At 41.6% G+C, this 14,648-nt stretch overlaps 1 protein-coding gene across 4 annotated transcripts; it reads left to right on the forward strand.

Annotated features, from left to right (window-relative positions):
- The first annotated feature begins 339 nt into the window (after positions 1-339).
- VGLL2 (vestigial like family member 2) lies at positions 340-9,359 on the forward strand. Of its 4 annotated transcripts, XM_044674402.1 has the most exons (5): positions 340-651; positions 3,510-3,816; positions 7,342-7,887; positions 9,024-9,092; positions 9,175-9,359. In XM_044674402.1, the coding sequence occupies exons 1-4, from the start codon at positions 535-537 to the stop codon at positions 9,065-9,067; spliced, it is 1,014 nt and encodes a 337-aa protein (XP_044530337.1). In that variant the 5' UTR covers positions 340-534; the 3' UTR covers positions 9,068-9,092; positions 9,175-9,359. The 4 variants fall into 4 exon arrangements, with proteins under 4 accessions (XP_044530337.1, XP_044530336.1, XP_044530338.1 ...); XM_044674401.1 differs by having other exon boundaries at positions 9,024-9,359; XM_044674403.1 differs by lacking the exon at positions 9,024-9,092.
- Positions 9,360-14,648: the final 5,289 nt, after the last annotated feature.

The raw sequence follows: 14,648 nt of genomic DNA on the forward strand, positions 1-14,648 counted from the left end.
CCCCTCCCTCTTCCCCCCCCCCCCCCCCCCCCGGCCCTTTCCCTTAGGCCTGGGAACTCCCTACAGTGTTCTGAGGACTCCGAAACCTCACAGCTACCCTGTACCCGGTGTCCTCAAAACCAAAGCACCCTTTCCCAGCCGCCCCCAAGTGGCGGAGTCAGTGTACCCCATAGCCTCTGGAGGGCCGCGGGGGAGCCCCAGGGAATTGTAGAGCGAGCTTACGCCCGAGCCAGGCGTCCCTCCCCATTGGCCCCCAGCTCCCCGCCCACCTTCCATAACCTCCACCTCCCACTTCGGAGCCCCTAGAGTGGCGTCACTGCTCAGTGCTTGGGGTTTAAATTGCCCCTGGCTGAAACCCGGGAGGAGCTCCCCCGAAGTTCAGTTACTGGACTTGTAATTGCAGGTGAGGGAGCGAGCCAAAGAAGAGTTAAGAACGTGCTGCCACCACCCCCCGCAGCCGCCGCCAATGAGTAAGGTTCCTAGCGCCAGGCACCGCCCCAGGCAACATCACTTCGCTTGTCTGGACAAGAGTTGATGATCAAAAAAATTAATTTCCCGCTGCGGTTAGCCATGAGCTGTCTGGATGTTATGTACCAAGTCTATGGTCCTCCGCAGCCTTACTTTGCAGCAGCTTATACTCCCTATCATCAGGTAGGTTCGCGTTGCCTCGGATTAGAGGGAGGGTTGGACCACGGAGAAATTGGGAAGCAACTCAAGGCAAGGAAAGCTGTCAGAACAAAATGACCCGCACTTAAAGGCTCCGGTTCCCTCTCCTGCGGGCTCTTCTCTGCCTCCCGCATTCCCTGCGAGCGAAGGCGAGCGTGGACCAGCATCGTCCACACGCAGCGCGAAAACTTAGTCCTGAGCTTGGGCTGGAGATGAATGGGATTTCTGACCTCCTGACACGGACGCCATTTGTACCTTAGATTCCGTGGCTCTTCTGAGAATTCCCATGGAATCGCACGCTCCTTGCCCCCGAACTGTGAGCCTGGGTCATCTTTAATCGCGGTCTCCGATGTCTGAGCAATTAGCAAACGCCTTCCAGAAGCAAAGGCTGCCAAGTAGGACAACTCTTCTGCTATCATATTAAGCAAAGCCTTTTTGCTTGTCCCTTTGCTCCTACTGGAAGGTTTCAATCCGGTTGTTAATCCCCTCTTTGGTCTGGGGTTGTTTGCTTGTTTGTTTGTTCCTTCACTACTCCCTTCACATCCACGTGATGGTGATGATTCGGTTAGACTGGGTTTAAAAGTCTACTTGCTTTTTCCCAGTTTCTTATTTTCGCGGAGATCTTGTCCACGTTTACTCTTAAGTTTTCATCTGAAAACATGCGAGATGTTTTTTTGTTTGTTTGCTTGTTTTAAGGGAAACTTAAATTTCGCGCGCGCCATCGCAGAATGGTGTTCTCTTGTTATTCAAATGAATGCGCTAGTGATTTTAGTTTCCTTTAATGTAAATTTGGTTTACATCAGGTTTGTGAATTCTGGTTTGTTATAGTCGGGGTGCCATTCGTGTACGGGTTGGACTAGGAGATGCTTTCGAATTCTGCAGGCCCAAATAGTGTGTCCACAGTGGGAATTAGTTACGAATAGCATTGCACAAAATACAAATTTTCTAATCTAGATTTTACTATTGGGAGTAGTTTTTATTTGATTTTCCTCAGAAGTGAGAAATTAAAATATAATCTCCTCACCTAAGCCTGATTTACCGAAATGGGGACAATCCTTGCATCTCACATACTGCTTTTTTTTTTTTTTAAACTTGGTCCATTTAACTGCAATTTTGCAAACTTTTATTTGGCTGAAAGCGATCTTTCTTTGTGAGAAAGTTTTGCTGGTTGGGAAATACACTTCCTCCGTAACTCCTTTCCCCACTCTGGTCCTTGAAATCTAAGCATGGATTTTCTAAAGGATAACGCATTGGGAAGACTCCCCAGTACCTTTCGAAGTCCAAAGAGGAAGAAATGGTTCCTTGCTGAAGAACACTGAGACCAATTCCATCCCCAATTTCAAATCTTTTGCTTATTTGTCTGGTCAGAAAGCCCTAATTTAGTTTAGGAAATGAGTTAGTGAATTGGAAACTTAGAGGTTTTTTGCCTTTATTCCATTCTTATTTTATTCTCTCCCTCCTGCCCCTTCAACTTTGCATTTCTGATTCAAGTGGACACTGGTTTTAGGGAGAGTCTTTTAAGCCAAGGGAACAAACAGCATTTAGGTAGTGGAGATATTTGTAAATGGTTTATTTATTCCTGCTAAGGCTTTTGAAATAAACTTCTTTCCAGCCAGCCACAAAGAAAGTAGCTTGAGGAGAAATGGGAATGATTTTCTATCTCTTCGGTTTCTCAGTCTCTTACAGACTCTATTGTTTCCCTTGAGTTTATTTCTTTATTCGTCGATGCATTAAAGGACCAGAGGAAGTTCTAGCCATGCCTGTAAAATTTTAAACAATGAATAAAATTCAATTAGTCTTTTAAGATCTTAGCAATACAAACATTTCATTACCAACCAAACACAAGCTGACGGAAAAAAAACCATTCAACTTTCTAGTGAACGATATAAGACCATTTCGATGATTGTAGGAAAACCCACATTAATCTTGAAGGAAGAGATCTCTTTCTTTGCAGATTTGACTTAACGAAGATAGAAAGGTTTTGGGAGTTTGTAAAAGTTTAAAAACTCCTGGGGTTTTCCCTTAACGTTATAAAACTTAGAAAGGCGGGACTGTCTTTAATGAGATGATGACAAATAGCCACGAGCTATTTATTGAAATGATCTTCTTCCTCGTGGTGGAGATCTTTGTTCTTCATTTCCCACAAATGTGGCTTGCTCATTCCTAAATAAAACTGCATACAAACTTCCTGTGGACGATTCTATCCAGTGTTCTACAACTTCGTTGAATTTGTTGATTTCCTCTGCCCCAAGTCTTGGCCAGAGTTGGCTTCTCTTTCTGCTCCCTCAATATCTAAAATGAATCCAGGTTGGTCCAGGCCCCATTTAGACTGACCCGGTCACCTCTCACTGTTCTCCCAAAACGTGCAGTCATAGTTTTCTTTATGATTGGACCAAAGGAGGGGAGATTTATGGATTCATCTGTCTGCGAACTTTAGCTAGCCCAGAATTTGTCCAAAATATTGCTCCGTGTTTTGGCGGATGAGCGGAGAGGAAGGAGCCTTTGGGGAAATGACAACAGTAGGAACCCCTTCTCCTCTTAGTCACTAGTTACCGACATTGGGAAGGTGATTTCGCAGTTAGCGACTGCGAAAGGTAATCCTTGGCAAGAGTTTATCTGGTTTGCCTATCTCCCCTCCACCACGCAGGGCACAAGCACATACGTGCACTTAATAGGGGAACGCCTAAATTGTTGCATTATGGAGACCCAAGAGAGAGTGGAGAAGTTGTAAGCTGGATAAAAGTCTGCGGCCTTACACAAAAACTGTCCTCAAAATTAGGGTTGACTTTTTCTTTTCTCCTCTTCACTCCATTCCTACTCCCATTCCCCATCCTACCCGACAGAAACTAGCCTTTTACTCGAAAATGCAAGAAGCCCCAGAGAGCAGCAGCAACGCCAGCACCAGCAGTGGGAGCTCCTCCTTCTCCAGCCACACTCCAGCCAGTATCAAAGAGGAAGACGGTAGTCCGGAGAAGGAGCGCCCCCCGGAGGCAGAGTACATCAACTCTCGCTGTGTCTTGTTTACGTATTTCCAAGGAGATATCAGCTCCGTGGTAGATGAGCATTTCAGCAGGGCCCTGAGCCAGCCCAGTAGCTACTCGCCAGGTTGTGCCAGCAGCAAAACTCCAAGAAGCTCCGGGTCCTGGAGAGGTGAGCAAATGAGGCCTTCTCTTTGGGGGAGTAGAATGGGCAGGAGAGGAGAAAGTGTCTTCTTGTCCCTCTTTTCACTCAGAAGAATGGACCCTAATGGACTATGTTTAAAGGATAAGAAATTCTCAAAAATGCTACCATTTAGGAAGATAGGAGGAAAATGAGTGGGAGAAAGGAAAGAATATATTCATTTAAAAAATATTTAAAGAGTATCTACTATAGGCTACACATGAATGAAAAAGCATTTATTAAAGAGCCTACTATGTATCAGGCATTGTAGAGAGCCCTGAAAATATAAAGATAAACAGTCAAACCAGTCTGTGCTCTCAGTAAGCTTTTAAAAATCAATAAGACACAGTAACCAACTTCAATGGATTTACACAATGGGGAAAAAAGAGAATTATTTTAGAAACTTGAGTTTAACAGGTATATCAGAGAGATACAAACAGGGTTCATGCTGGAGCACCTCTTGTGTCAAAAATTTGTCCAATAGATCCCACTTGGTAATGTAAGATAATATTCCAAAGCCTGCTACACTCACTGAAGCACCTCTCTCTCTAAATTTTGTCTAATTTTTATTGATATATGTAGTTTTCACATAAATTCACATAGAAAGAAATTCACACACACACACACAAAAGGGAAAGAAGTCATCCCATCTTCATCACGTCAGATTGAAAGTGGGGCACATTTTTTTGTAACCTGTTTGTGGTTTTTCTATTTGTTTTTGGAGAGGAATGGTGAGCTGGTTTCAGTGCCTTAAGGAATTATTGGGGGGGGGGATTAAAAGTTTTTGTCCAGGGATCATAAGACTTAGAGTTGGAAGAGAGTGGGTAGTCCAACTTGGAATTTTACAGATGTGGAAACTGAGGCCAAATGATGTGCACAGTCATCTGGCTATCAAGTGGCAAAATTAAGATTTGAGAGGTCTTTGCCAGCCTAGTCCTCCTTTTCCCATCAAGATACATCTGTTTAGTCCAAACAAACATCCCTCCTGGAGGCTAGATTAACATTTCCCTTAAAGTCTCCAAAACATTTGATCTTCTAACCAGATTTTAATTGTCAGCTTGTGGTAACTTGAAGTAATGTGCAGATCTCAGAGCTTTCCAAGTTTTCCTCACCTCTATGTTCAGTCATTTCTGCTAGGGGATCATTTCACATCCTCTCCCTCCAGAATCTCTTGTGGTGAATTTTATTTGGCAATCTAATTTGTAACTAATTATTCAAGGGGAAAGTAGAGTTGAAAAGCTTTTGCTAGCCAAGAATTTCTCATATGAATAAATTCTGAAATAATAAATTAAGGGGGGAAAGGGTGAGAGGACCCTGTTAAGAAAAGATGAAAACTTATTTTTTCCTACTAATGCAGTCTTCCTTTCTTCTTAAGAGAGAGAACTGTAGGGGGCATTTAGAGGCAGGCCTGGAAACAGGAGGTTCTGGGTTCAGATGTGACCTCAGATACTTTTTGGCTACATGACCCTAGGGACCTGAATTGTCTAGTCTTTTTCTTTCTTCTTCCTTGGAACCAATTCTTAGTATTGATTCTAAGGCAAAGTAAAAGTTAAGAGACAGACAGAAAAAAAAAAGAAGAAGAAGAAAAAAGAGACAGAAAAGCTGACAGAAGGAATTCTAATGCCCACATATTATTCTCCCAAAACAGGGAGAGTTGACTGCACCTATGATTTTAAATTTCCTGAAGAGGAAAAACATTTTCTATCAAAGCAGATTGCAACTTTTCTCAATTGTTATAGCAGTCCTACATAGAAGGTAGATTAGAGATGGGATTTGAAGTCAGTTCTGTAGCTAGACCTTTATCCACTACACCACAGCTGCCTCTGCCCAAATAATATTTATACCAATAACCAGCACCAACCAGTTGCTCCAATCCTAAGTACCCAAAATTCTTTTAATTTTCTAATGGGTCAAGCATAAAGTGGACCAGTATTTGTGATACTATCCAAGGAAAAGGACTGTGTGCCTTGGGATCATACTTCCTGCACTTAAATGACTCTGGACACAAGTTTCTTTCCGCTTTGGTTTCCTTATCTATAAAACTGAGACGACAAGAATAGCTGTCACTTCACAGAGTTGTAGTAATGATTAAATGAACTAATGTTCGTACATAGCTTAAATGAGAACTAGTATTACCTGGGAGTTTTAGTGAGAATCTGGGGAAATCAAATGATAATGATGAGATCTTGGGAAATGCAGACTAGGTCTAGCTGGACACCAACAAACGCCCAAAGAGGAGAGGACATTTTCCCTTCCTTTTTCCTCCCTGAACAAAACCTGAAAATTGTCCTTTTAATGTGAAGGGGCTTTGTTCAAAAGCTTTATTTGAAAGTCAGCTTCTTGAAAGGAGGAGAAGCACCCAAACTTTCCAGATCCGTTGGCGGATCTCTCCATACTGCGATTCTGTGTCACCCTGCAGATCACTCGCAGAGCCAAAGTAGCCAAGAGGGAGGTGGGGATGAAAGGAGAGCGCAAGAGTGCAGCTGGCTAACTAAGAGATCTTGCCTGTGAAGACAAATCTTTAACTTTACGGGAAGGGGTTAGAGTGAAGCTGCCTGGGGGCAGTTATGTCAGTCACCCTGGGATTCAGCAGAAGTGGCGAGTGTAGACATCCATTGAAAGCCTCTTTCTCCCAGGACTGGTACAACCTTCTGAGAAAGTCTCACTTCTTAAAGTTGGATAGGATTTCCTTCCTCAGAGTACCAACTGCTACCGGACTTACCAGGGAGCATAGTCAGAGCGTGGAGCCAGTCAGACCACCGTTCCCCTCCAACACACACAAACACAAGCCGGCACACACAGCAGTTGCCTGCATTTGTGACATCTACTATCCAGGGATTGTTCCGAGGCAAAGCAGAATGGCCTGAGGTTCTTTCCTGGCAATATTCTTCAAGGGCGGGATACATTTGCAATAGGATGCATAGAGCTCACAGGAGTAATTGCCCCTTTGGAAACGTTTATTATGGCTGTCAGTGGACTGACGTAGGCATTTAATACTTGCTCAGCTGAGGAGAGCCAATGGAATTTAGGAATGGAGTGCACCTTAAAGGTCAAGTCCGACAAAGAAACAAGATTTCTTCCTACTTTTTCCTTGTGTCCCAGACAGCCTACTTGCCTCTCCTCAGTACTGGCATAAGCAAGGGGAAGGGTGGCTTAATGGTAACTCCTGCACCAGGGTGGGTGGTCTCCAATTCTTTTTTTTAGTTCTCTTTTTTAGTTGATTTTTAGAGCTATAGCGGTTTTTTGTTTGTTTGTTTTTTTAGCCTCCAGCCTAGTGGGGAAAAAATTCCCCTCAAAAAGTTTTTGAGGTATAGGAGCTTAGCTGAAAAGGACCTTAGAGATGATCTAATCCAAACCCTTTATTTTCTACACGAGAAACTGGGGCTTCGATAGGCGAAGCTATTTGCTCACTGTATTTCGATAATGGTGATGATAAAGAAGGTGGTCTTACGAAGTGTCTACGTCGTTTTTTTCCTCTCTTTTCCTCTGTCCTCCTGTCCCACGTCTTTCCTGTAGACGGTTCCTTCCCGATGAACCAGCGCAGTTTCCCCCCTTCCTTCTGGAACAGCACGTACCAGCCAGCAGTTACAGCTTCCTCGCTGAGCAGTCCTTTGGCTGCAGCCCACAGCGATCTTCCCTTCGCTGCAGCAGACCCCTATTCCCCAGCCTCTCTGCACAGCCACCTTCACCAAGGGGCAGCCGAACCCTGGCACCATGCGCACCATCATCATCATCACCATCATCACCACCCGCACCCTCACCCTCACCACCCTTACTCTTTGGGTGGGCCAATCGGGGCCCAGGGCACCGCCTTCCCCCGACCGACCTCTATGCATGAAGTCTATGGTCCCCACTTCGACCCTCGGTACAGTTCACTGTTGATGCCTCCAGCTTCAGTAAGGCAGCACCGCCTCACGCCAGCCTCAGTACCCACGCCAGTCAGCCCGCCCTGCGAACTGGGCAAAAGTGAGTCATCTGGCTCAGCATGGACCACTCCAGGGGGGCCCTTTCCCAGCCCGGCGGGAGACATGGGACAGAGCCTGGGCCTCAATGTGGACTCAGGTAAACTACTGGGGGCGGGCGGAGGGGTGGGGAGGGGTAGTGGCGGAGGAAGGGGGGAGGCTCTCCTTTTCCTCTCTGCTTCTCCTTTCCACAAGGCGACCTGAATGAGCCAAAAGTCAGACTCATTCTGTGTCGATTATGTAACAAATACAAAACTTCTCATTCAAAATAGTTTCTTTTCCTTACCAGCTGGAGGTATTCCTAGTTACTTCTGAATCCCTACCCTACTTTAACCTGACCCTTATTTTAATTGGAGAATTCCATTGGATTACAGCGAAGAGAATTTACAAATCATCTAGTTGAACCCCTTCCTCTTGCAGATAAGAGAACTGAGGCTTTGGTTACGTGACTTACCTAACAAAGCTTACTAATTTAGTAAGCTGCAGAACTGAGATTGGAATCCAAGTCTCCTGACTCTGAGTGTAGTGCTTTTTCCACAATATCATGTGTGTCTGGGTTATTTTCCAGTTTCTCCTCATGGCTTGTACCAGGTAGGGGAGGCATTGCTGTGGTATCACTGGAACCTATTACTTTCAACTCTATATAAAATAATTTTAGGAAGAGTATTGCCAGGTAGAGAGACAAAGTTCAAACCTGAAGTGCCAAATAGAAATCCAAGTAAAAAGCATTTTAAAGTTTGAGTGTCTCATCACTTGTCAATATTCCTTCAATCATTTTAATAGAAAGAAAATAAGTGGCTGGGGTCTCCATTTAATTAAAAAAAATAGGACTGTTTTAAAGATGTAAAATTTACCAAAGAACATTACTTTAGAATTAGATGTTGAAGTAACTTTTTTAGGCGTTTCACTTAAAAAGCACATTTGAATAGTACATCTTTTACAGAAAGAACGACAAATGTATTTTTAGTTAAATGAAAATGCATAAACCTATTATTTACACAATTACCTCAGTCATTGTTTTTGCCTCTCCCATTTCCCACCTCAACCCCCACCCAGAGGTCTAGATTTAATATTTCTCTATTCTTTGCTTTTTACTTTCATTTGACCCTTTAGCTGAGTTCTTTGACTCTCACAAGTACAACAGTGATGTTTGTCTTTCTCTGTCCTTAAATACCTTGTGCCTTTCTTCCCTCCTTTTCTCTCTCTTTTTTTGTTTTGTTTTCTCTCTGTTCTCAGGTTTGCAGCCTCAGGACAAAAGCAAGGATCTATACTGGTTTTAGACTGCCCTCCACCTTCTCCTTCCTTGTAGGTCTCTGCCTAGTACAATTGGTGACTTTCAGAGCTGAAATCGAGTTGGTTAGTAACAGCTTCTGATCTTGGTTTGCAGCTCGCCGTTATTCCTTCTGTGGTGGATCCCTCCTGAGCTGATGTGATGACCTCAAAGGTCCTGAGTTTTCCTTTTCGTTTCCCTTCAGACCAGCCCATCAGACTCAGCATCCATGCCCCTCACTTCAGAGATGAGAACAGGGGAAAAGGCAAAGACATCAAACTACTTGGTGTATCAGGAAAAAAACAGATGCACATATACCCTTAATGACTGTTGAAAAGAAGTTTCTTCTGCCCACAGAGCATGTCCAAAGATCCTCAACTTGATTTAACAACTTTTGGGCTGATTCTCTAGAAATATCTGTGATCAGATTTGGTAGCTGGGTGAACATTTTATGTGGTGATATGAAGTCTCAGGAGGTGGAAAATAGACTTTTGCTGTGTGAACCTATTTTCTGTTCATGTGAATTCTCTCGTGTAGTGTGAGGGTAGCACTACAGACTTCAAAATACTCAAATTTAAAACTGGATTTGTATTTGGCATCGAAGAAGTAAAAGGAAAGGTGTCACTCCCTGCCACGTCTTCATTCCTGCCCAAAATCCATTTCCCATTCCTCTGTCTCCATGCCTGCCCCCACCCCGAAAAAAAAAAAAAAACAAGACTCTTTCCTTTGGACTATGAACACTGGGCAAGATGGCTCATCCTGACTATGAATGGCAAGTGGTTTATCTGGAGCCACCTGCCCTCTGCTTACTAAAATGCAGCTGTTGTAAGAACAACTGTTCAAACTCCAGAAATACAACAACCGAGGTGGCACTTCACAGTGATTGGCACGATTGTATTGGATGTATCTATTTTTTTTTACAAGGAACCGTTTATGATGAAACATGAAACCCTTCTCCTCTGCTCTGTCCCTTGTGTCACAAATTTTGCCTCCCAAGGGAAAAAACACACAGACAACAAAAAACCCTAACTCTGACAATCTTCATGGGGAACAACTAGAAAGTATTGCACGGAAGGGAAATATCCAGGGAGTGCACTGTGGACAATTAATCTCACTTTCTTCTTTGTAGTAGCTGTGTTTTTCTCATTCTGTCACTTTAGATGTTTCAAGTGATGAGGTGACAAAACGGGAGTTTGGGAAGTAAGGAGGATGAAACATGCATTAAAGTTATTTGTTTACTACATCTTCATTGTGTTGTTTCATAAAAGAAATATACTTTCTATCATTTTTCTAGTGAAATAAATATGCCCAACCCACTTGTGCTAAAATATTTAATTGATAGAAATGAAATTTTGTATTGATGATAATAATAATATGCATCTGTGCTGTGCATTTTAATTAACAATGCTTACTCAGAAGTTTTGCAAATATTACCTCATTGCCTCTTTATGATATCCCTGAGAAGTGGGTCAGTAAAGTATCCTTTCCATCAGTTTACAAATGAAGTAACTGAGGTTCAGAAAGGATGACTTGACCACAGTCATCCACCCAAGAATGGCAGACCAGGACAAGAATCCAAGTCTCTTGATCAATTACCCTGAGTTTTCTAAGGCAAACCAGAACTATTGCCTGTTACAATATTTTTAAAAATCTGTATTTGCACATTTTACTTTGGAACAAATGAAGCCCAGAAAACAAACCCAAATTATCAGCCTACAAGATTGTTACTAAGAAATAGTATGCTAATTAACTGAGTTTCCAAAAGGAAAGCCTTTAGGATTGTGTTTAGATTGCTCTCATTCAATTAGCTGATAATGAAAACCTTGACCTCCATTGAAATTTGAATAATAAAGTAGTCAGTCCTGTAGCAAGAACACCCTCAAGAACTGTGGGAATTGAAATGATGTATTCAATGTATTAATTTAGGAAAGTCATGATAGCTGACAACAAATAGTTGTATTTCCTAATCTCAGGTGAAACACAATATGTATCAGTTTGGGAACTTGAAAAATGTGGGTAAGGTCTATCTGGAGACCTACAATATTATACCCCCAAGTATATCTCATGTCTATCATCTTATTGATTCTTATTTTCTTACTGGCCAATTTTGGATTTACCTTTTTTGATAGAGGAAAGAATATGAGGCTATATAACAAAGGATAGATACAGAGCAACTAGGTGGCTCAATGGATAAGCCTGAAGTCTCAAGGACCTGGGTTTAAATTTGTCCTCAGATACTTCCTGGGAAAGTTGCCTAGCCCTTACCATTCTTCTTCCTTAGAGCAGATACTTCGTATTGATTCCAAGACTGAAGGTTAGGATTAAAACAAATAAAACAAATAGTAGATACCATGTTCCAGGTGATTCAAAATTATGGGTCCAGAAGGAGGAGGAAAGTATCCATTCTACTTCAAGCAGAACTACAATGATTCTATCAGCCTGATTTCTTTCTATGCTTTTCTTAGACAATTCCAAAAAAGAATAATTACATCTTTTTTTCTATATAATTCATTGGAATTTTTAAATAACATATGCTGTCCTCAAGTACTATCTCATCTAAAAACTTTTGTCCAACTCTTCATGACCCTATTCAGGATTTTCTGGGAGAAGATACTGTTGTGGTTTGCCATGTCCTTCTCCAGCTCATTTTACACATGAGGAAACTGAGACAAAAAGGATTAAGTGACTTACCCAGAATAACACAGCTAACTCAAGTCTTTCTAACTTCAGGCCCTCTACTCTATCCACTATAGCAGTGGTTCCCAAACTTTTTTGGCCTACCGCCCCCTTTCCAGAAAAAATATTACTTAGCGCCCCCTGAAAATTAATTTAAAAAAATTTAATAACAATTAATAGGAAAGATATATGTATTAATGTTTCTACCTTTTTCGTAAAATATAGTAAAGAAAGGTGTAAATTAGAAACATTGACCTTTGAAATTATAAAACTATTTATTGAACTCAGAATAGAATGTAATACAAAAAACGTTAAAAGCTGTGGCCATCATCGCTTTCTTGTTTGCTGCAGCACCCACCAGGGGGCAGTGGCGCCCACTTTGGGAATCACTGCACTATAGTGACTATGCCATGAAGGTGTCTTCTATATATATAGTTTCCAGACAAGGTAAAGCTTTCCCTTTAGGCTACTTCTTCCCAGAAGCAAGAGAAGACGGTATTCACCCTCTTGAATAAGTAAAACATACTGAGACAGATTTTTCAGCCCAGGATTCTAATTGCTTAGGTCCTTACCCTCAATTACATATGACCCCAAGGTGATACTATATAATATAGAGGGCACTGATCTTGAAGCCAGAAGACTCAGGGATTTAGGAGCTGGCTGCGATACTTAAGACTTAAGTGATCTAGGATAGGTAAGTCCTCAGGCTTTTTATTGATAAAAGGAAGGAACTGATCTGAATATCTCCAAATTGCTTACTATTACTATTTTTTTCTTGGAAATAAGATGTCATTATTTCTCCTGATCTTGAAATGCAGTGATCACTTAACCTGATCCCAATACTGATTTTCACAGAAGTTTTCATCTTTTCTATTTGCAACTGCTTAGGCAGCCTGGTGACCCTTTATTCCGGGGGGTCACCATTTTTACACTGTGCAATTAATCCATTTAGCCTTACTACAACCCAGAAATCCTGAACTCAAGCAATCCATCAACCTCAACTTACCTAAAAGCAAGGACTATAGGCATGCATCACTGTTCTTGGCTTAGTGCTAACATTTATGACAAGTTATTTGTGAAAATTGATCACTGGAACATGACTTTTGCAAAATCTTAAACCGAGCATTGTAGAGTCCTAGAGCATAGGCAGATTCAATGGGCCTTGGAACTTGGAATACCTTATTCTATGCTTATATAAAACATGCAGAAACACCCAGGTGCTTTTTCCCTTAGAGTATGCATTTTGTCAAAGGGGTTAGAGTAAAAAAATCTGAGTCCTGACTACCCCTTTTAAACAGTGTTCATATTAGAAAGTATAGAATCAGCTGTAGCAATAGGAATGAAGAAATTCATTGTAATCCTTGGAGTAGCTTATGAAGGAAAATGAGTTTTAAATGCAACAAGCATGAAAATGTTATTGATGCTGCAATTAACTTGGAGGCTCCTTGCAGATCATGTATTCTTAATCTGGTATCTATAGATAAATTGCAGAGAGGCAATGGATTACTTTTGGAGAATAATGATGATAACAATAATAACTAATATTCATGTGGCATAAATAAATATTTCCTCATAAAACCCTGGGTTTCCCTTGCTATCATAAATAGATAGGAAGACAGATAGGCAGGCAGATAGAGAGATAGACAGAAAGACAATATCAAATAGAAAGATAAATAGGTAGTCAGATAAATAGAGACAGAGAGACAGTCAAACAAATAGAGACATAGACAGAAAGACAGAGAGGTAGACAAACAGTGTCAGACAAATAGATAGATAGAGTCAAACAGATAGAGCTAGACAGATATAGTCAGACAAATAGAGACAGACAGACAGACAGAAAGAAAGAAAGAAAGAAAGAAAGAAAGAAAGAAAGAAAGAAAGAAAGATAGATAGATAGATAGATAGATAGATAGATAGATAGATAGATAGATAGATACGAGGGCAGGNATAGATAGATAGATAGATAGATAGATAGATAGATAGATAGATAGATACGAGGGCAGGTGGGTAGGCGAGCAGGTAGGCTGGCAGACATAAATTTATATCTCATAATTATTTTCTTTTGTAATCCTATATATTTTATTTTATGCTCTCAAAAACTTTATCCCGAGCACAGGTTTTATTTGACGGCCAAAGGGATCCAGGATACACAAATATTAGGAACCTAGTATTGGTAAATGAACTTCTGCAAATAATAACTCACATTTTCAGAAGATTTTAAAGTTTTTAAGTCACTTTATCTACAAGCCTGAAAATTAAGTAGTGTAAGAATTCTCATCTCTACTTTACCAGTTAAGAAACTCAGTCACACAAAGATTTTGACTTGCCCACAGGCACACAGCTAGTAAATATTAGAGCTCAGATTCAAACCCAGGCCATCTGACTCTTAAAATCCAGGACTCTTTCCAGCCATCTTACTGGCTACTGAGAATTCCTGGCATTGGTGTTTTCTTATCCACTGACTGGACTGAGAAAGAGGCGATGAAAAGGGGAGAGACAGTTCTCCGCCACCAAGTAATCCCTTTGCCGCTTGCCCTCTGGCTGAGAACTTTTGTCGCCCATCTACAGGGAACTTTATCTGTCCTATCTTTTCCTTTAGTCTAAGAGGAGTTACCATCTCCTCTCATTTTCCCTTTGAAGTTCTATTTCCATGCATGGCAAGTCCTAGCAGGGGCTTAAGATTGGTTCAGGTCCGGAGTGGGGGAGGGTAGAGGTGGTGGGTGTTTTAGAGTCAGGGCTTCCTGACAGGCAGCCTCTCATGCCACTCTTCCTGAGACAGTAGTAAAGGTTCTGTTTCCTTTTACAATTGGGCTAAATAAGACATGGAGTACCAGGAACTATAATCTGCAGTCTGTTCAGTCATAGCCTCCTATCCTGTGTGTGTGTGTGTGTGTGTGTGTGTATGTATTCCCACA

Source organism: Gracilinanus agilis, chromosome 4, assembly GCF_016433145.1.
Source record: "Gracilinanus agilis isolate LMUSP501 chromosome 4, AgileGrace, whole genome shotgun sequence".
NCBI classification, from domain to species: Eukaryota; Metazoa; Chordata; class Mammalia; order Didelphimorphia; family Didelphidae; genus Gracilinanus; species Gracilinanus agilis.

What these genes read in the sequence shown, in the direction of transcription:
- VGLL2 (XM_044674401.1), top strand. Translation starts at nt 535, where the DNA reads ATGATCAAAAAAATTAATTTCCCGCTGCGGTTAGCCATGAGCTGTCTG. An exon ending in AAGCTCCGGGTCCTGGAGAG is followed by an intron (nt 3,817 to 7,341) that starts GTGAGCAAATGA and finishes TCTTTCCTGTAG; the next exon opens with ACGGTTCCTTCCCGATGAAC. An exon ending in GGGCCTCAATGTGGACTCAG is followed by an intron (nt 7,888 to 9,023) that starts GTAAACTACTGG and finishes CTCTGTTCTCAG; the next exon opens with GTTTGCAGCCTCAGGACAAA.